We start from the raw sequence: 22,737 nt of genomic DNA, 5'->3' as shown, positions 1-22,737 counted from the left end.
AGCCAAGTAGAGTGCAGGATTTAACTAGCCAATGAGGGTGCAGGACTCCGGAGGACAGTAAAGGACTAGTCAAGCAGATAGCAGGATTCCACTAGCCAACCTGCTAGCTGATTGACTACTGGAGTGCTGCTCTAATTTTGACTCAAACAGCCATGTTGCAGAACTAGCCAACCAGAGTTCAGGGACCCAGTAGCAGGTCAAAATACAGCATTGAACTAGCCAATCACAGCGTAGTACACAAGAAACCAATAAAACAGAAGAATACCAGTAGCCAATCAGATTTTGGGATTCAATTAGTCAAGCTGTTTGCAAGATTGTTACAGCCTTCATTCACACAGCCAATAAGACAAAATGTAATGCAATACAGTGTAAAAGTAAAAGATAAAGAAACACTGAAAGACCTCCAATACTCCAGTAATACATTTTTAAAAGGTACTGTGTGGTATTGTAATTGATTTAAACTTGTCCCAGCTGAAACCAATGGAAATCATTAACAAAACAAGTGTCTTCAGGATTTCAACCTACTTACCTACTCAGTCCCAATTTATCTTAACACAAAACCTTAACATTCTCTTGCTGGAATCTATTTGTTGACATGCTACCATGTAAGAGAGGTGGGGTCCTTGGCACTGATTACCTAAGCTACCACTGATTACTGATCTCAACATTATTCACAGTTGACGTGTTCACACCCTTATTTACACAAACATTTCTGTTCTGGGTTTATGAGACTAGAAAAGACATGACAACAGATGCTCAACAAAAACTACAAGGTTTATTGTATACATGTTTTCTTTTGTGTAAACATGACAACAATCTGACCTCAATACAATTCAGATATTGACATTCAATATTGATGTTACAAAAAGATTTGGTCGTCTTAAAGCTCCAGCTCAATCTTAACATCCATTTTACTCTTATAAGGCTCGAGGACAGGCTTGACTTCCTCTGTAAGAAACCTGGCCACCTGACAGACAGACAAAGAGAGAGTGTGAGTGTTGTGATGTTGGTTCAAATGTTCAAAAAGTTTGGAATCAAAAGTTGGCAATCACTTGTGATATTAATAACTGCCGACTGCCACTGTGGGACAAATTATATTCTCACTTGCTTCGATTTGAAGAAATTTGCCACTCTGCCTGTGCTGTTGTTTAGGACCAGGGATTCTCAAACTTCAAAGCCCACTTGTTTATGACTAGAAAAGTTAGCAGGTACAAATCTTGGGCTACAAGGGAGCGAGCATGCAGGGCATATCTGTACCCTGATGTTAGGGAAACAACTGTCAGCTTTAGAAACTACAGTGCAGTGTCACCCCCCACCCTCTTTGATATCTGCTTCTTTTCAATTGGTTTATCGATCAGACTTTACCCAACCAGGTCACTCTTGTTTTGCAAAAATACATTTGGTGATATGTAAGCCAAAATCAAATGCATATCATTGCAATTAATCTGTTGCTTGCCTGCTGTTATTAGCAGCAGCTTGTGCTGCAAGAATGATATGAACATCTGAAGAGTTCAAACAGTCAGATTATGCAGACAGTACAGCACTGACAAGCTAATAGAAGAGAAAAGCCAGATCTGATGGTAAAATCCCTTGTTTGGCAAAGACAAATTGGTACAAGGTTCACTTGAAAGCAGATTGAGAATGGTTTGGTTCTTTGGTGGCGACCACAACATGGGTAGAGTGTTCACACAAACAGTTAAAATGGACTGAATAAATAAAATATTTGACAGCTTCACACTGAACAAGGTAATTGTGAAAGTGTCCAGAGAAACTTCTCAATCTCTGGCTAGCTAACCGTCTCAAAACAATGACATCTGAGAGGATTCTATTTGCATGTCTACATTAATGTTTATGTAATCTTACCTGATATTAAGTTAATAATTTTTTCATTTGTTTTTCTGACCTAGTGCTGCTACTGGCCCACTATGAACCACTGCTTCCTTCCTGAGTACAGGCCTGCAGATCACTAGAGGGTGCTGGTTTAAATAGTGTATTTAATGCTACCGGAAACCTATGATATAGTCCGTCACTGCTTGAAATAAGCACACAGACTGGCTTATTATCAAATTGCACCAGTATTAAACCAATTAATCACATAGAGGCAGAATGTCTTTACTTTCAGAATGAGTAGGATAAACTCATAACAAGAAATTACGTATGGGATAAAAGGTGGATTTTACACAGTTATGGAGTAGTTATTGACCCACAGTAGAAAAAAAAAATAATAAGATGGAGCCCTTGAAAGAGAGAGTGGCAGAAGGAACCACTTTTTATGCAGGTACCTGTTGTGGGGCTCGGCCTATGAAAGTTTTGGGGTCCAGAAGATCATCTAGCTGGTTGAGTATAGGGGTGAAGTAGGGGTCAGCCTGCACTCGAGCCAGAAGATCATTATCCCCTCCCTCTTGCTTTACCACCGCTGCAGCCTGCTGAGACAACACCCGTATCTTCTCATGGCAGTCCTATTGTGGCGGGAGAGTGGCAGACAAGTGTACAAAATGTAAAGAGTCTAATATGACAATGAAGTTTTAGAATGTTTTTTTAAGGCAGTACTGATTAGTGTAAACAAAATGTTTATAATGCTGGATGCTTGCAATTTTCAGCCTATTGGTAACGTGATATGTAGGGCAGAATTATATTCCTCAGCTACAATGATTTGACCGAAAGCACAATTTTATATTGTTTTCACGTTTTTCTTCAACAATGTTCTCACTACAATACCCAGCATGTAAACGTGTCATATAACCACTTGTAATCCCTCCAAGGTGATACAGAAAGCATGACCGCTAGCATAACCACAGATGTGGAGGCTAATAAATATGGATGTGACATGCAGCTTTCTAGCAGAACTACTAGCTATCTGGCTTCCTTCTGCGTCAGCCAGCAAAAATAATCAGCTGCCCTCAAGTATCTGCCCAAATGTGCTTGAAGTTTTTCAAAACATTTCTTCTACCTTCAATATATAACATCAGAAACTGTGCTTTCCTATTTTTTAAACTGGAAAAAAAAAACAGAAATCACTCCACAGACTACAATGGCACTTCAGTAGGAGGTGACAAGGCATGTTTACAACAGATGTTCCGACTGTTACATTTTTCATTTTAAGGGTGACATCCAATTTCAAACTTTAGGTTTAAAACGTTACATCATTTTCTTTCCTTACAACATGCAGAAAGCAAAAGCAGCCTCTCCTCTGGAAAACAACTGTGACAAATTCTTATTTTTGCCTTGTATGTATGGTGTCAGCAACGCAACCAACTGATGAGTCAGTGGTGAGCTATGTGCTTATGAATTTTATTTATTAATGTTATTTATGAAGATGTCTGTTGATGTCTCTATGTTATATGTCTGTGTTATATGTTTGTAAACCCAGTTATGAATTACCCCTAGGGGACAACCTGTTTATTCATTTGAATTCAATACCTACCTGTCTGTTTCCTCCTGCCTTCACCATGGCCATGATTATGTTCTCTGTTGCCATAAAGGGCAGTTCATGACGAATATGCCTCTCAATCACCTGCAAAAGGCATCAAGGAAAAGAAATATCAACTGAAAGAGAGGAGGCACAGATAAAGAAACAAGCACAGACCAAACTTGCTCGTAATAATGACTTGAAAAACCAATGACTCAGACCCAAGCGTCATGACTCAGAAAGCTGAAGAAATATAGAGCCTGACTGCAGATGGGAGTGTAAACAGTTGATTATTTTTTATGTGAATACATTTGTTGCCTGCAGTAAATTGAATAAACAGCAGCATCGTCAAATGTCTGTTATTGTGCTTATGCGCTGTTGATTTTACTTTGGGGGATTAGAGCATTAGAGCTAAAGTTGAAGCAAAGTGTCAACAGCATCAATACGACAAGCTCAGCTCTTAAACTCCAGTCTTTGTGCGGAAACTTACCATTTTCTGCATGAAGATTAAGACTACGGACTTGGGACTTGACTTGAATCATCTGTACTGACTCAGGACTTGAATTAAGGCTCGACTATCTTGCCTTGGGACTTGACTCAGGACTTGAGTGTAAAGACTTGGGATTTACTTGTTGGTTGCAACTTGTTCCCACCTCTAACAAGTATACAGCCCTACCTTAGGGTAGACCACTAGACCCTCAGTAATGTTCTGCAGAGTGCTGAGGATGATATCAGCTGTGAGGAAGGACTCCGGCAGAGAGATCCTCCTACACACAAACACACATTCATGAAATCAATCATACATATGAATTTAAATGAATACAAGTTCCTCAATGCACAGTAAAAAGTTTGTATACAACCCCTATTATAGAAAAGGACCGTTTTCTCCTTTCTTTACAGTTTTAGGCTTCAAGAGGTGTGAATATATAAGAGACATTTTTAAAGTGCCAGTTTCAATGCACATGAATAGCAAAAGTCATTGTTCGACATTCCATTGTCCAGTTTCATAGTTCAACATTCCATTGTCAGTAATCTCCAAGTACACAGTTTTGAAAAAAAGTATCTTTCACCATCCTTGGCATCCCGTGAGAGTAACTAAGCAAAAATCTTTTGGCCGAGAGCATAGTGTCCACTTTGTACAAAACTACTCAAAAAGCTGCCTCCCTTATCCTGACTCACGTAAGGTGTGAGTGGGAGGATGAACTTGGATGGGAGATCCCTGAAATGTCTTGGGAAGCAGCAGTGAGACTGGCACATTCATTATCAGCACACACCAGACATTAAAGTGCCCCACAGGCTACATTTATCTATCAGTAAAGAAACATGATTACATCCACATTTAGATACGACCTGTTTTAGCTGTAAATGTGATTTAGGCGACCACAGCGTGTTGGATCTGCCAGAAATTGACTAACTTTCTCCTTTGATTTAATGCAGCTGTGAGGAGAGAAGCAAAGACTCTAAAAAGTAAGTGAAGTTAGGCTGAGCAATCCACATTTAAGTTTTGGTATCTGTTCACTTGTCTGTGTGTAAATAAAGCACTCTGGTTCACTCGCACTGGCGTTTGTGTGGGCACCAACCCCATTTGCTGCCAAATTTAGCAAACCCAAGGTCACTTCACATAGCAAAAAAAAAAAACCTATACAGAGGAGGAGGAAGAAAAATGTGCATTAAACAGAAAAGTCTTTAAGTCAGATTTAATCTATCTATTTAATGCTATCTGCTCCCTGAGGATTCAGAGAAGAAGAACGACAATGTGGAGTGGGTCTTCGGGCCTGAGGAGGTCAACACTCCTGTGTCACAGCCTGCCCACTGTCTCCCAACTCTCACAGACATGCCATTTTTCCCTGCCCCTGTCTGCTTGGACCTGGTGCCTCATTCTCCCACGCACCAGAGTTTAGCTCCGCTTTTCTCTCCCTCCTGTGTTCTGCTGGAGAAGCCAATGTGATCAGAGTCTCGCTGCCTCCCGTCATGTCCCTGGCCCGCACCTGTTGCCAATCCCCGTTGTTTCTGTCCTGGGCATGAGCCAGGTTCACAGGGGTGGGGAGGTAGGCCTGGAGAAGGCATGCCCATGTTGGAAGACGAGGACTGTCCCTGGACTCCGGAGAGCACCTCTGAGCCAATACAAGGATAACTCAGCATCGACAGTGGGTGGACACCCAAGTCTCAACAGCGGCGCCTAGTGCTCCGGAGAGCACCCCTGGCCGCCAGCTTCAACAGTGCTGCCTGGTGTCCCCTGGCAGAGGACAAGGACTTTCCCTGGACATCATGACTGCAGCTGGCTGATGCCTGGAGCTCCGGAGAACACCCCATAGCTGCCCTCGCTGATAGCGCTGCCTAGTACTCCGGAGAGCACCCCAGAGCCGCCTAGCGTCTGGTAGAGCGTCTTGGGCCCAGCCTCCAGATCTCACCTTATCTTTGACCTCAGTGGTTGTGCTCTAAGGGGGTGGGGGACTATGGCAGTGGAGAGACAGAGCCACCGTAGCCACTCTCACACACACGTGTGAGCTGCACCTCTCCCTTTATGTAACGCAGCTGTTGCTAACAAGGAGAAGAGCACAGACTCTTTAAAACTGGCTGACTGGTTTAGAGCTAAGGACTAGAGAGAGAGAAAAAGGACTGGAAAAATTAAAGATGAGCAAGCCATGTTTAAGTTTTGGTATTTGTTCACTTGGTTATGTGTAAATAAAACACTTTGGTTCACTTGTGCTGGTGTTTGTGTGTGTGTCTGTGTCTATGAGACCTCATTGGGTTTCCTAGTCAGTGTGCATCAGTCCCTCCGCCAGCCAAGCCCCAATATACTTGTTTGGACTATATGAATGCTTTTTTTTTTATTATTTCTTTATGTTCCAAATTTTAGAAAAATTATATACATATACACATCAAATAAATAAACACACACACACACACACACACACACACAGAAATATTAAAATTAAAAATACATAGAGCGAGGAGTGTACATGCCACTGTAAAATGTGTGTACGCACCTGTTTGCACTGTCGTCAAGAGTTCTTTCCAGCCACTGCACTGAAGCAGTCTGCAGAGGATCAGACACCAGAGCCACCAGGTGGCGAGCCAGACTGCAGCAGCGCTCAGCACGCATTGGGTTCCTCTTATAAGGCATAGCGCTGGAACCTGGACACATATTACATATTAAAATGATCAAAAACATTGTTAAAGTAAATTTTACTATGTCTCTCAAATTAAGAGATCATACTAGTCCATGCACTGATGGATTTCGGCAGCTTCCCTGAAAACATAAATGTGCAGCAACACACAACAGTAAATCAGAAACACTTGAAGCATGTAATATATTCTTCTGTGTGACTGCACTAAAGAAAAAAAGTTAGGTGCATCACAAAACAGGGCTGTAAAGGCAAGAAGGTTGTATGGAACTTTAAGATAGATGCAGTTGTGCTGCTGTAACTGTCGACCACTGAATGCGTTTCTCCGTTTATCCACTGTAGCATGCAGAGGATGTGAGGTATTGTCCAAGATGGCTAACGGCTTGTTGAGTGTCCTTCATTCTGCCGCAGCCTCCAAAGAGTCCAGCTTGACTCCAACAATAGAGCCAGCCTTTCTGACAAGCTTGTATAATTTGTTCAGGGCACATCAATTTTATAATATTACAGGTGAGCCAGAGAATCCTGACATCACAGCTGGTCATGATCATCCAAAAATCTGAGACCACATTGAAAGTTAGGACAATAAGAAGAAATCTTCAAGGTTCTGCAATATTTCTAGGTCACTTTTCAAATTTTAACAAGGAAGAGGGATGATTTTGATATTCAAATATCCGCATATAGACAGTAAAAAGGGCATAAAAAAGTCCTTTGGTCAAAATGAATCAGACTTCTAGGTGGCAGCATAAATAAGCATAAAAGCATAAAACCAGCCTAGCGTCTGGTAGAGCGTCTTGGGCCCAGCCTCCAGACCTCACCTCATCTTTGACCTCAGTGGTTGTGCTCTAAGGGGGTGGGGGACTATGGCAGTGGAGAGACAGAGCCACCGTAGCCACTCTCACACACGTGTGAGCTGCACCTCTCCCTTTATGTAACGCAGCTGTTGCTAACAAGGAGAGGAGCACAGACTCTTTAAAACTGGCTGACTGGTTTAGAGCTAAGGACTAGAGAGAGAGAAAAAGGACTGGAAAAATTAAAGATGAGCAAGCCATGTTTAAGTTTTGGTATCTGTTCACTTGGTTATGTGTAAATAAAACACTTTGGTTCACCTGTGCTGGTGTTTGTGTGTGTGTCTGTGTCTATGAGACCTCATTGGGTTTCCTAGTCAGTGTGCATCAGTCCCTCCGCCAGCCAAGCCCCAATATTTAAAATGGGCATAAAAAAGTCCTTTGGTCAAAATTAATCAGATTCTAGGTGGCAGCATAAACATTTTGCAGCAAACAGAGGAATACAAGTGAAATTATCAGTGCTGAAAATTCAAAAAGGTTAAATTCAAAAAGGGAAATCAGTCAGAAAGCAAAGGGCTCTTTACATGTGAGCCAAGATTACAGCTAAATGGTCAAATTTATGGGTACAATGCTGGATGCCGATGATTCTTCAACTTATACAAAGTCTTTTTTGATCAGTGGATGATGCACCAACATGTCAGAGAAACATATTTCCATTGTTTCTGGATCTAACTAACATTAGCTAGTAGCAGTTACCCTAGCTATTAATAAAGCCTCATATCAGCCATCTCAAACACGTCCTTAACAACACATTCTTGGCTCAAGTTTAGGAACTAAAATGCACTCGTTAAAACATAAAAGCTGTTCACAGCATAATTTTCCCCATCTTCCTGTGCTGAAACGGAACAAGAAACCAAATACTGATTTCAGTATTCAAATAGTGGCACCTCAAATAGTTAACCGAGTACTCAAATACCCATGCACTGATTATTAACTAATTTACTCACACACACAAATCATAACAGATGCATTCACTCTCATGTGCCATTACTTGCCTATTTGCTCTTTCTCAAATGGTTCTTCAATCTCTTTCAGATTAGCCAGCAGACGAATATCAGTACAGATCTACAATAAAACACAGCAAGGTTACAGGTCTACAACAACATTAACAGCCCATAGATAGAGCAGCCTGCATAAACACTGCAGAGGCACATGGGCCACCCGACACTGAGTGACAAAACATGCTAGACTCTCTGATAACAGCCAGAGGTTAAGCACATGAGACCATTGAGAGTACTACATTAAAACAGACTGTAATGACAACACAGTTACCTTTAGAGGTACCTAAAACTAGGAATATGACTAACAATTATTTTTTAAATCAATAAATCTATTGATTATTATTTTATCAATCAAATTGAACCATTCCTTCATTCTGACCATGCCTTCTATGGTTGCCTATTTGGGCCTGTGTTGTAAAAATAATACAAGCACTTTTGTTTTTAGGTAAGCAATACAATTTATTTTCATTGACTAACATTATCGACAAGCAATCATTGCAGACCCACCTACAACACATTAGTATTACACTGTGTACAACCAGTTGCGTGTTGCAATGCAACTATTCAGGGATCACAGATAGCTAACTATTTATTTTTATCATGAGTCAATTATTCCCTATCAAATATAAATACTTAGGCCCTTTTTGAGGATTCAACAGAGCCAGCTCACTGCTTTGTTGTACTAAAATTGTAAATTTTGAATGATGTTAATGTGTGTGTGAAACTAACCTTGTGTACAGTGGCTCCTAAGCTGGCCAGCACAGACAGAGAGTCGATGTCCACTTTACGGCTATATGTTTGTCCTGTGACCAAGTAAGACCTGAGAGAGAACAATAAGGACATGACACACATTGGATGAGCTTCAAAGAAAAGAAAAAAGAAAAAAAAAAATACAGAAAGGTTTATATACCCATCAATAAATCACTGGAACAGGAAATGTTAGACTTCAGCTGGATGTCCAGATGGACTCTCACTCACATGGCCTCAGACTTACTTTTTAAAACCAGCCATCTCAGTGACCATCTTGTCCAGCTGCTCCACCTGTGAGACAAAGAATCCAATTTAGTGACAGTATGACAGGCATAAATGCTAAGCATCATATTTTGTATTCACCTTATCATGGTCGCCCTGGAAGAGCTGCAGAAAGCTGGCCTGGGTGCCCGTGGTGCCTTTGACTCCTCGGAAACGCAGATCCTCTCTAGCTCTCTGCAGGTTCCGAATATCCATCAGCAAATCCTGAAGCCACAAGCAGGCACGCTTCCCTACTGTAGTCAACTGCGCCGGCCTGAGAGAGAGAGAGAGAGAGAGACTTGACTTTTAAACAATCAACACAATAACAACATCCCCACTGCTTCACAGAGTCACCAACCCCATCCCTGCTCATCAGGTTCACATTATCCATAGGGCAATAATAAGCATACTCCACTTCAAAACCAGACCCCTCACCTTCAGTCCTTGTTAGTTTAAAAACCTGATCGCTTGAGGAATAAAGCTGTTGCAGAGTCTGGCAGTGATGGCATGGATGCTCCAGTACCTTCTACCAGATGGCAGCAGTGGAAAAAGTCCATGTGAGGGATGGATGGGGTCGTCCACAATGCTAGTGGCTTTCCGGATACAACGTGTGCTGTAGATGTCTATGATGGAGGGGAGAGAGACCCCAGTGATCTCAGCTGTCCTCACTATATGCTGAAGGGTCTTGTGGTACAAGGCAGTGCAATTCCCAAACCAACCGATGATGCAGCTGCTCAGGATGCTCTTCACAGCGCCCCTGTAGAACATGGTGAGGATGGGAGGGGGAGAGGAGTCCACAGGAAGTAGAGGCGCTGCTGGGCTCTCTTGGCTATGGAGTTGGTGTTGAGGGACCAGGTGAGGTTATCTGTGATGTGGACACCGAGGAACTTGGTGCTCCTGACAATTTCCACAGCAGAGCCAGTGATGTTCAGTGAGGGGTGGACACCTTGCACTCTTCGGAAGTCAATAATCATCTCCTTAGTTTTGTCCACATTCAGAGACAGGTTGCTGGTTCCATGTGAGTCTGTTATCCGCTGCACCTCCTCTCTTTACGCTGACTCATTCTTGCTGATCAGACCCACCACAGTCGTGTCATCAGCAAACTTTGCAGTACAGTCCTGAGTCAGCAGAGTAAACAGCAGTGGACTAGGCACACAGCCCTGAGGGGCACTGGAGCTCAGTATGGTGGTGCTGGAGATGTTATTACCTATCCTGAATAACTGAGTTCTCTCATTCAGGAAATCCAGGATCCAGCTACAGAGGGAGGCGTTCAGGCCCAGCAGGCTCAGTTTTCCAATCAGCTGCTGAGGGATGATGGTGTTGAATGCTAAACTGAAGTCTATGAACAGCATCTAACATAGGTGTCTTTATTGTCCAGGTGGGTGAGATTTTAAGTCTGTTGGCAATACACGGTGACAAGATTTTATAGTCAATGCATAAAAAGTCTCCCATACTTGAGCAAGCAGAGGTCTCCCTTCTCCCAATAGCTCCTAGAGGACCTCCTAGAAGCCTTGAAAAAGACTACTCAAACAATCAATGCCAGGTACTCATCTCGAAATGTGCTGCTGAACAGCTTCAGTGACTTCCTCAAAAGTCATCTGCATCCAGGGCATCCTTGTACTGCTGATCCCATTGAGGCAGTTATGCCTCAGAATAAGTCTGGCCCAAATTAGAATAAAAACATACAGCCTGCCTCCATACCTCCACAGGATCTGTTGTAACTGTGCCATCATTCTTATGTAAAGAAAACAAAGACTGGCATCCAAAAAAAATTTTTTTTTTTAAATTGTGGGAGCATCCAGGTATTGCACAGACATGAATCTGGACCTGACTAATGCCCCCTTCGCTTTTTTCATCTAAAATAAACTTACTGCAAACCAGATGCAATCGTTCGTGTATCCTCGCAAAACCATGCTCTAAAACTTGGATAGCTATTCTCAGTTTAGCTGTGGAATATACTGCAAAATCCTGATAAAACATTCTAGTCTGGATCTTCTCCATCTCCTACCACTGTATAAAACTCCCCTTTTCTTGCAACCCATTCCACTAAAAAAAAAAACAAACAAAAAAACAAACAAAAAAAAACTTATGCAAAAAGCACAAAAGCATTTGTCTTTTAACAGTTTGCTTTTAAAATACCACATACAACTTCTTTGAACATAAAAACTAAAATTCCACTGTGCATAAGCGGTGAAATGAAACAGAGGCTGGCGAAACATTAGACCGAATGACCACATTTCTTGCACATTGTGAGACATAAAACCTGTTCAATTGTGCAGCAAAATTAATAAATAAATAAAACCCAAACAATCAAATACTTTTACCCAGTTGTATTGTTTTACTAAAGGATGTTTTTCCCACCATACATCTATCAAATTAAACACAAATACAGTATTAGCTAAAACAGATGCAGACAGGGCTCTTCCCCATTCCTGTCCTTAACAAAATCCAATGTACAGTTTGTCTCCACCCATGACAACAATCTCCACTTAAGAGAGGGACAGCAATAACTGATTCAATTTAATACAGAGCCTCATGCTATCCATCCCTTTATTTGGGGTATAAAAATTTCTGATCTTGAATACTTGCTCTTACCATTAGCAAGCATCCCGCTACCGTTTCACTGAGAAAGATTCCCCTTTCTACCATAAATCCCAATCACTTGCTGTATCTGGAAACACATATTAAGCTTCTCAGGGTTAGAAAAACCAGAGCAGTCTTTTCAGACTGCAGTTAGATTACGAAACCCCTTCTGCGGAAGAACATTATAACCAACACACCAGTACACAAACTTATCTAACTTCTACAGGCCCACCTTAAGTTTCATCCAAAAAGGAGTAAATCTAATCCAGTGTACAACATTTCACTGCTGAACTGAGAGCCTCCAATATCAGGCACCTCAGACAGCCTACCCTCCTCATCCATACCCTCCTCCACCAACACAACCAACTCAGACTACGACTTACTGACAGTCCCTGCAGCACTACACCCCTCACCACTCAGCCCATCCATCTCACCGCTATTCACTACAGCACAAACCTTACCACTGTCCTGAACACCAGCTGCACCCTCACTATGACCAGCCTGCTGCTGATCCCCCCTCACTCTCCAGAACATTCTCTACCAAACCCTCACTCACCTCCTCTCCATGGTACACCTCCTAAAAATGATGGGCCTTCAACCGTATCATGATGACCTCTATCTGTGGCGTCCACCCAGAGACGCACCAGAGAGGGCATCATGGTCCCTTCACCACACACAGAGGCAACACTCACTAGACCAACAGTCAGAAAATTTTGTTAAAGGAAGACAATTGAAGGAGGAAAAACTCTCCAACAAACCACAGCTCGCTCATACACAGCACTCTCACACTGCCCAGCGAGAGCGAGAGAGAGCGAGAGAGCGAGAGAGAGAGCGAGAGAGAGGTGAAACTGAAGTGTCACAACAGTTAAGAAGAGCTGAAAACTCACTGATAGTGGGTGAAGCCCAGAGTTGGCAGGTCAGCATATTTATCCGCAAAGTTAGCCAATCTGTCAATAACACGGGCCAACTACAGGAAGAGTTGGGGAAAGAGAGGAAGAGAGAGATACCATTGTTTAAAAGAGCAAAGATGGCAGCATACTTCAATTGACAAAACACTAAACCAAACTGAACTACTACCAAACAGTGTACTTATTATAGGATCACTTTGGTGGAAAAGTGTATTTGCACGCAACATGCAGAAACAAGCAACATTTTGTAATTTCAGTTTTGCCGATTGGATAAAACTGACGAGTATGAGTACACTAAAAGATTTCTCTTTGAATAAGTAGTCAAAGCTCGGTGAAGAATGTGTCTTTGAGGATATAAGTTTGCATGTGATTAATCTGTAAACACTTATGTTGCTTAAAACTACTGCAAAATCCGACTTAACACCTGTGATTTCTAAATGATTATTAGCATGTTTTTTTCACCTAAGGAATGCTACTTCTTTCAATTTCAACAAAAAATCTAAAGATATTTTTACACATTGTTTGCACTGAGCACCACTACAAGGCCACTCTGTGCAGGGATGCAGACAACTATGGGAGGTGAAGGTGATATTCATATGTATTATGAATAATAAAACAGAACTCACCTTTGGCAAAAGGATGTCAAAGCCATCCCGTAGCATAATCAGGTCCTATGAGAAGAGAGATCAGCTTTGTTATTAATCTCTGTTCATCAATGTGAATATTCCTCCTCATGGAAATCGTTACTTCGCCTCATGCGAAAAAAAAACAGCTTGCAGTTAGAATATGGATGTGCAACATGTATATTAGTATTTCTCTGAAGCTTCCCCTCACCGTATTGTCTCCCACGTAACAGGAAGTAGCGCCAAGGTGGATAATGGGAGCGGCGGTGGGGCAACAGTTGGCAAAGGTGTGAACATGGGCCATGACGTCATGCCGAAGCTTTCGCTCCTCTTCAGCTGCCATGGCAAAGTCGATATCCTCCACATGAGCCTCCATCTCACTCACCTGAGCATCTGTGATGGGCAGCCCCAACTCCTACAGACAGACAGACAGACAGCTATTAGGAGTGTGTTTATGGGAATTATTTACCATTCTTCCAAAATAGCATTTGTGAGGTCAGACACTGATGTTGGTGAGAAGGCCTGGCTCGCAGTCTCTGCTCTAATTCATCCCAAAGGTGTTCTATCAGGTTGAGTTCAGGTCTCTGTGCAGGCCAGACAAATTCTTCCACCCCAAACTCGCCCAACCATGTCTTTATGGACCTTGCTTTGTGCACTGGTGTGCAGTCATGTCAGAACAGGAAGGTGCCATCCCCAAACTCTTCCCACAAAGTTGGGAGCATGAAATTGTAAAAAATCTCTTGGTCTGCTGAAGAGTTCCTTTCACTGGAACTAAGGGGCCGAGCCAAACTCCTGAAACACAACCCCACACCATAATCCCCCATCCACCAAATTTTAGACTCGGCACAATGCAGTCAGACAAGTACCGTTCTCCTGGCAGCTGCCAAACCCAGACTCGTCCATCAGATTGCCAGATGGAGAAGCATGATTAGTTACTCCAGAGAACACGTCTCCACTGCTCTAGAGATTCCACGCTTTGCATTGCGCTTGGTGATATTTCATTTACAGCATTTGGCTGACGCTCTTATCCAGAGCGACTTACAACTTGATCATGTTACACAGGTAGGCCAAGGTGGTGTTAGGAGTCTTGCCCAAGGACTGTTATTGGTATAGCATTGGGTGTTTGCCCAGGTGGGGCATTGAACCCCAGTCTACAGTGTAGAAGGCAAAGGTGTTAACCACTACACTATCCCAACCACCGGGATATATGGCTTGGCTACAGCTGCTCGGCCATGGAAATCCATTCCCTGAAGCTCTCTACGCTGTTCGTGAGCTAATCTGAAGGCCACATGAAGTGTGGAGGTCTGTAGCCATTGACTCTGCAGAAAGTTGGCGACCTCTGAGCACTCTGTGCCTCAGCATCCGCTGATCCTGATCTGTCATTTTACGTGGCCTATCACTTCATAGCTGAGTTGCTGTCATTCCCAATCACTTCCACTTTGTTATAATACCACTGACAGCTGACTGTGGAATGTTTAGTAGTGAGGAAATTTCATGATTGAGCTTGTTGCACAGGTGGTATCCTGTCACGGTACCATGCTGGAATTCACTGAGCTCCTGAAAGCGACCCATTCTTTCACAAATGTTTGTAGAAGCAGTCCGTATGCCTAGGTGCTTGGTTTTATACACCTGTGGCCATGGAAGTGATTGGAACAGCTGAATTCAATTATTTGGATGGGTGAGTGTATACTTTTGGCAATATAGTGTATATTGAGTATATAATGAATATTTGGCCATAAATATTAAAATGCCATGTTTTTGTCATGTAAAAAAAGTAAAAATAAAAAAAATGAATCAGACCAAGATGAAACATTTCAGAATGATCTCCACCTTGAATGTGACCAATAATCTGTACAATTCCATTGAAAAACAAATTGAAATCATTTATAGGGAAAATAAAACTAAAACTAAAATAATGTGGTTGCATAAGTGCAAACACCCTCTTATAACTGGGGACATGGTTGTGTTCAGAATTAGCCAATCACATTTAAACTCATGTTAAATAGTAGTCAGTACACTGCTGCCAACATTAAAAGTGTTTCTTGTTAAGTTCAGCTGTTCCAATAGGATTTTCCTGACATTTTCTTTTTTTACAGCAAAAGCCATGGTCCATAAAGAGCTTACAACACATCAAAGGGATATGATTGTTGAAATGTATCCGTCAGGAGAAGGGTACCAAAAACATAGGCATTACATATACCATGGAACGCAGTGAAGATGGTCATCAAGAAGTGGATTAAACTTGGTACAAAGGTGACATTACCAAGAACTGGAGGTCCTTCAAAAATTGATAAACACAAGGTTGGTCCGGGAGGCTGCCAAGAGGCCTACAGCAACACTAAAGGAGCTGCAGGAATTTCTGCCAAGTACTGGTTGTGTAGTGCATGTGACCACAATCTCCTGTACTCTTCAAATGTCTGGCCTATGGGGTAGGGTGGCAAGACGGAAGCCTTTTCTAACAAAGAAAAACATCCAAGCCTGGCTATGTTTTGCCAAAACCTACATCAAGTTAGCCAAAAGTATGTGGGATAACGTGTTATGGGCTGATGAGATGTTTGACGCAAAGCCAACACTGCGCATCACCAAAGGAACACCAAACTCACAGTGAAGCATGGTGAAAGCTGCATTTTGCTTTGGGGCAGATTTTTTGGCTTGGACATAGCTTACACTTCACGGTACTGTTTTTTTTCTGTACAAAACAAAGGAAAAATCATCCTCTGCCATTGTTGCCAAACTGCATTGTGCTGCGCTCCTCACATTTGCGGTGACATGGCAATCTGTACAGTTAGCTGCCATTAGTGCAGGCACAAATTGGCAGAAAACAACCTGGAAAATGCTTTATATTTTGGGCAGTTAACAACTTTTTATTAAGCTAGTAATTGTAATGTGATTACAAAATATTTAACTGTAACACGTAACTGTGTTACTTCGTTACAGAAAAAAGTAATCATTTTACTGTAATGTCTTACTTTGGACCGCATTTCCCTCAACAGTGTATGCTAAGATGTCTGTCGCGAGTTTAAGTAAAACATTGAATGTTCTGCTTCAAATAGCCATGCTTAGTCTACAACAATACAGCCAAAAAATGTTAATGAGAATTGCCATTAGCTTAGTGCTAACAAACTACTACAATCCCATATGGATGCTAACAGAAATTAGCATTACTGCAGAAGTGTCTTTTTTTTCTTCAGGTTTTGATGGAGTTTTGAGCCTGTCATGGACTTTTAGCTGATAATTAATTCCCATATAAATAATAGTGATTAACAATTTAAAAGTGTTTTTGTCTATTGTACGGAACTCAAGTACGAGTCCAAGTTGGCCAAACTGGCTGATTATCTTGCTTCCTAGCTGTTGCTAGTTAGTAGCTCCCAACTGATGACACACATTACTCGAGCTAAAGTAAAGGTTCATGACATTTCTTAATGAATGCCTTTTCTGCTGTCTTTTATTGAATTTGCCAAACGGATGGAAAAACACAGCTAACTCACGTTCTGTTTATGGTAACAAACAGGTTTGTGAAAATAAACAACTATGGAAAAAAACTGCAGTCAGCTCAAATAAATGTGATCAGGTGATTATGTAATATTGTGGAGGCCTAGCATTTACACTACATAGCATGTGGGTACTGAAACACTCAGCTGCCACATACTAGTGAAAGAGTATGCCACTGCATGTACTAGATTATTTGTGGCGCTGGCAGTAAAGGGCAAATCTCCATGGACACTTCTCTTACCCTTACATTTACATATATCTGCTACAAGTTATTTTAAACCAATCCTCACACACAACATCTATACACATACACATTTCTATCTATGTAATATACATTTTATATTCCGCTGTGTGTCTTGAGAACCAGACTAAAAATAACTTTGGCCTTTACCACCAGCAGCATGCACAGTTGAGTCTGACACTGAACAACTTTATACCCCTAACTACACAGTCTAATCTTCATTGTGCATTAAGAACCTAATTAAGGTAGCCACATCCTGTGAGAGTGACTTGAATAAAGGGGAACAACCCTCCTCCAAAATGATCAGATTGGCTAACAGAACCCTGTCTCTGTTCAGCAGTTTTACTAACAGATAAGAGGGGGTCAGGCATGTGACCAGAGGGCTGAGGTTACTTAACATTTTGTGTGGTCTTAATGAAGTGCAGTGTGGCCTTCATTTTGGAGCTTACTGAAACCTGCTATGACCTACATAGGAGACAGCAGACCAGCAGCACCTCAGCCAATAGCTCCACCATAAAACTGAAAATGATACTGAACAGGGAGAGCCTAATGTTCTCACTTTTAAATAACTTTACAAACCAACCCATGCAAGATCTGTAGTTACATATCTAGGAGGGCGAACTGATATGTTAGAACATTGGTCACCAACACTCCTACTTTCTTCCTTGTTACCTCCAACCCAAATTTCACACACCTGATCCAGCTAGTGAGATGACATCAGACAACAGATGGAGCAGGTGTGGTGAAAGAGCTAAACTTTGTAAGAAAGTAGATATCCAGAACTAGAGCTGCATTACAACATTTATAAAAACCAAATGTCAGAACTATAATGTTTAAGAACACTAATGTTATTATGATTTCCCTGTCAGTACCATCCTATCACAAATGCTTAGAAACATGCTGTCATTTCTTAAAAAAAAAAAAAGTCTTGGATCTTCTGGAAGACAACACTAATGTGGTAAGCAGCTAGGTGATTAGAACTACTAGCAACTAGTGGTATGTAGGTTTGACCCCAAATCAGAGGCACACTATATTGCCAAAAGTATTTTCTCAGCCATCCAAATCAATTCAAGTGTTCCAATCACTTCCATGGCCACAGGTGTACAAAACCAAGCACCTAGCCATGCAGACTGCTTCTACAAACATTTATGAAAGAATGGGTCACTCTCAGGAGCTCAGTGAATTCCAGCATGGTACAGTGATAGGATGCCACTTGTGTAACAAGTCCAATCGTTAGTAGTGAGGTCCAATTTCCTCAGTCCACAGTCAACTGTCAGTGAAATTATAACAAAGTGGATGCAATTGGGAACAACAGCAACTCAGCCACGAAGTGGTTAGCCAGGTAAAATGACACATTGGCATCAGCGGATGCGGAGGCGCATAGTGCGCAGAGGTCATCAACTTTCTGCAGAGTCAATGGCTACAGACCTCCAAACTTCATGTGGCCTTCAGATTAGCTCAAGAACAGTGTGTGGAAAGCTTCATGGAATGAGTTTCTAAGGCTGAGCAGCTGCATCCAAGCCTTAAATCACTAAGCAAAATGCAAAGCATTGAATGCAGTGGTGTAAAGGGCCGCCACTGGACACTAGAGCAGGGGAGATGTGTTCTCTGGAGTTACGAATCGCGCTTCTCTGTCTGGCAATCTGATGGATGAGTCTGGGTTTGGCACTTGCCAAGAGAACGGTACTTGACCGACTGCACTGAGCCAAGTGTAAAGTTTGGTAAAGGGGGGATTATGGTGTGGGGTTGTTTTTCAGGAGTTAGGCTCAGCCCCTTAGTTCCAGTTAAAGGAACTCAATGCTTCATGCTGTTATGGGAACAGTTTGCGGATGGCCCCTTCCTGCTTCAACATGACTGCGCACCAGTTTGTGGAAAGCCTTCCCAGAAAAGTTGAAGCTGTTATAGCTGCAACGGGTGGGCCGACATCATCTTAATCCATATGGTTTAATAATGGGATGTCACTCAAGTTCATATGCGTGTGAAGCTAGATGAGCGAATACTTATAGTGTAGGTAGTAACATTTACTCTTGTAAATGTGCTTAAGTAAATTACAGATTTGTACTTTTATGAGTATTTTCAAGTGATAACACTTTTAGAACAAATAACCTCAAAAAGAGAAAAATATAGAGCAGCTCCAATTTTATTTCTTAAACTCTGATAGACGCTGAATGCACTGCGGTTCTATAAGTTACTCAGTACTTTGGTTTTTTTTTTTTTTTTTTTTAATACTTTTGTACTTCAACTCAAGTTGTATTCTGGGAAGGTACTTTTCACTCAAGTCATTATCTTACCCCAAAATAAATATGTTTATACTAGTTATAATAGTAAGGATTCTACCCACCTCTGTCCCAAACGGACTTTGAACTGTAAACCCTGTTAGCTTGACTTCAGTTCCCCCCTCTTATCTGTGGGGTTTAAGGCTAGGAGTCTGAGCTGTGATTTAGTCAGTAGCGATTAGGTTTGGGTGTAAATGCTGAACTGGCTAGCCCATATTAGTAGTGTCAGCCCAAACAGTGCAAGATGAGTGCAAGTAAATACTTAAGGCAAATATTTATCAGAACAAGATAGCTTATATCCTAGCACACTATATCAAAAGCCTCTGATCACTCACAAGGCTGGACCTTCTTAAAACTATTTATAGCTGCTAACTTAGTTGGTAACTTGACTCCCTGAAGGTCGAGGACGTCAAAAAATTGCATTTAGTCTAAAGAATCCCCAACCATAACAATCTATAAACAGGTGTGTATGTGTATAAAGCAATACAGCCCGATCCCAGTGAATGTTTCTAACCTTCTCTGACTTGGCGAGGTAGATCCAAAGCGTGCGCCAAATTGTGAACTTTTTCCTGTCGCTGAAGTTAAAAGCCATCTCCTTGCTGGCGTACCGGGACACCAGCGGCGAGCGGTACTTCAGGAACTCGTCCCCGGATCCTTCCATTCCTGCAGTGGCTGGACAGATGGATAAGAGAAACGTGAGAGAATGAGAAGACGCCTCGTTTCTGCTTCTTTAAAGCAGCACAGTAACCGTTAGAGTGGAGTTCACACCGCTTTCCTCCTTGTTTTTTTTCTTCTGTTATTATTTTGGCAGCCGGAAAGGCGCATTACTGCCACCTACAGCCAGACAAAGCTGCATGAGGAATAAGACAAATAAATTAATGATTATTTTAATTATAATTTATGTAAAAATAATACTTGCATATCTATCTATCTATTGTGGCTTTAGCAAAAGAAGAAAAAGGTCTATCCATAATCTGCTGCGAGAAGTGCTTTTAATTGAACACAATGGCACACACATAATCCTCAGCGCCGGACACTAAACAACACAAAAAACATGCATACATAAATGAACTCCAACCAACGTTAAACACAACATTTAGTCCCATGAGCCTTTGTGTGTGGCCCTCTGCCTAGTCACACCTTTAGAGTCTTTCCATGCCAGGACCAGCCAGTAGCAGGATGCTACATAGCTCCCTCTTCAAAGGTCAGCAGGTCCCCAGCAACCTACCAGCTCAAGCCAAGTCCAAGCGCTTGCACAGTCCAGCCAGAACAAACACCATGGGGCACTCGCTCCTCAGCAGCAAGCACCCAGTCCTTCCTCAGCGCCACACCCCTGCTGCCATTGAGACCTCCGGTGTACTGCACAGCTCCACACAGTGTGGTGCATCAATTTCCACACAGCTGGGGTGGGAGCAGCAACAGCAGCACTCGTCCTGGCTCTTCCGCTTTCACCGCCACCCGCTGTGCCACTGACGTTGTCTTGAATGCCGCTCGTGCACTCTCCATCAGAACATCTTCCCCATTGAACCTCACAGTGTCCCACTTCTGACACTAGTGTAGCATTGAGTAGTTATGATCTGCTGCAAAAAGTGCTTTTTATTAAACATACTAGCAGAAAGGGGCACATTCATAATCCTGGACTCATGGGAGAGGTCACCTCTAACCACATGCTTCACTTTGACCCCCCTGACACACAAAACCCACAGCCCCAATACTAAACCAGACAAATAACACAACTTAAAGTAACAACAACCAACATTAAACAACCACATGTTGATCAGTTTTTGCAAGGTACATGCTACCATAAGCCTTTGCATGTGACCATCTGCCTTGCCACACCTCTGGAGTCTCTCAGTGCCAGTGCCAGCCAATAGGGGAATGCTACAAAATATATAACTGTATATCCATCCATCCATTTTCTAATCCACTTCTCCATCAGGGTCGCGGGGGGGTGCTGGAGCCTATCCCAGCAGTCTTCGGGGACAGGCTCCAGCACCCTGTATATAGTAACTTTAAATAGGAAATACAAACAGCAGCTTTACAGTAGAAGGATTAGTTCTGAATTCACAAGCACACCACTACAAATCATACCAAAGGTATTTGATGGTGCTGCATCACTTCAGAGAATGCAGGAAAACTCTTATATCTCCAGTCATGGGCATTGGGCATATGTTTCTATTAGCAATTCAAAGATGGGTATGTGAACATCACTTTTAATCTCAAAATGTTGTGTTTTGCTACACTTTCTGGGTTTATCAACATGTTACATTGAAACAGTGTGAGACAGTGTGAGGTATGTTTCCTCTCATTGATGGTTGTGTCAGACGTGTTACCCAGCAGTGATGTGTATATAAACCCCACCATATTAAAAATACACACAATGGCTTGAAATAAAGTCCTCTACAAATGTGGCCACTGCAGCTTGGTGAATGCAACAACTGAAGATGTTAGAAGACATGTTTGTTCTATGTATTTTATTGTAATTTTTTAAAATCAAAACCAAAAATTCCTAAAAAAGGATGCCAAAGTTTGCCTTCTCAGCTGCCACTGTTGCAACGCTTGTAAAACACAAGTGTTCAACACACCAGTGTCTCAATTTAAATAACCATTTTGCTACATTTGGCTGGGAATTAATGCAGCTCAACTGCATATCATTTAACTCTTCCATCCTTCTACTCCTAAAACCATGGGTTACAGCTCATAACACTGCTAAAAATTAATAACATCATTGTCATCGTTACACTACAATTCACACAGGCAACTACAATATTGAAATTCAAAAGATAAAGAGAAAATGGGAAACCTAACAACCATGCAACCAGTCACCATCAGATAAACAGTGCTTAAAGCTTACTTATGGGTCATGCAGTTAAAACCTAAAGGAGTACTCATGCATCTGAAAAAGTGTGAAGAAGCTGTTACTAAGAAAAGGAAACAGCAAAGTCTAAATTTTTGGGCCAAGGTTGAAGTCTAAATTTCTAACTGGAAGCATTTAAATATGCAACCAACTTCTATACTGAACTTCAGATACATTTACAAGAAAAAAAGCTGTAAGAAAGCTGTAAGAATAACAAATGACACAAAAACTGAAATACTGAACATTTTAAAATAACATTTTGTTGTTGGGGCTTTTCTGTAATTTTATGTTAAATGCATGTTTTCTGTGTTTATTTCACTAAAAAATAGCAACTTGTGTGGTCATTTTGGTAGTAAACTGCAC

The 22,737-nt window shown here is 41.8% G+C and overlaps 1 protein-coding gene across 1 annotated transcript; it reads right to left on the bottom strand.

Annotated features, from left to right (window-relative positions):
• Positions 1 to 753: 753 nt before the first annotated feature.
• adsl (adenylosuccinate lyase) lies at positions 754 to 20,318 on the bottom strand. The gene is made up of 13 exons (XM_017685592.2): positions 20,032 to 20,318; positions 13,720 to 13,923; positions 13,512 to 13,556; positions 12,865 to 12,944; positions 9,497 to 9,668; positions 9,378 to 9,424; positions 9,113 to 9,203; positions 8,378 to 8,447; positions 6,400 to 6,547; positions 4,086 to 4,176; positions 3,425 to 3,514; positions 2,283 to 2,459; positions 754 to 967 (listed from the first exon to the last, which is right to left on the bottom strand). The coding sequence occupies exons 1-13, from the start codon at positions 20,176 to 20,178 to the stop codon at positions 881 to 883; spliced, it is 1,449 nt and encodes a 482-aa protein (XP_017541081.1). The 5' UTR covers positions 20,179 to 20,318; the 3' UTR covers positions 754 to 880.
• Between the last annotated feature and the right edge of the window lie 2,419 nt (positions 20,319 to 22,737).

Source organism: Pygocentrus nattereri, chromosome 14 (assembly GCF_015220715.1).
Source record: "Pygocentrus nattereri isolate fPygNat1 chromosome 14, fPygNat1.pri, whole genome shotgun sequence".
In the NCBI taxonomy this organism is placed as follows: domain Eukaryota; kingdom Metazoa; phylum Chordata; class Actinopteri; order Characiformes; family Serrasalmidae; genus Pygocentrus; species Pygocentrus nattereri.
The sequence above is the reverse complement of the archived record's forward strand: the minus strand, read 5'-3'. Positions and strand labels throughout refer to the sequence as shown.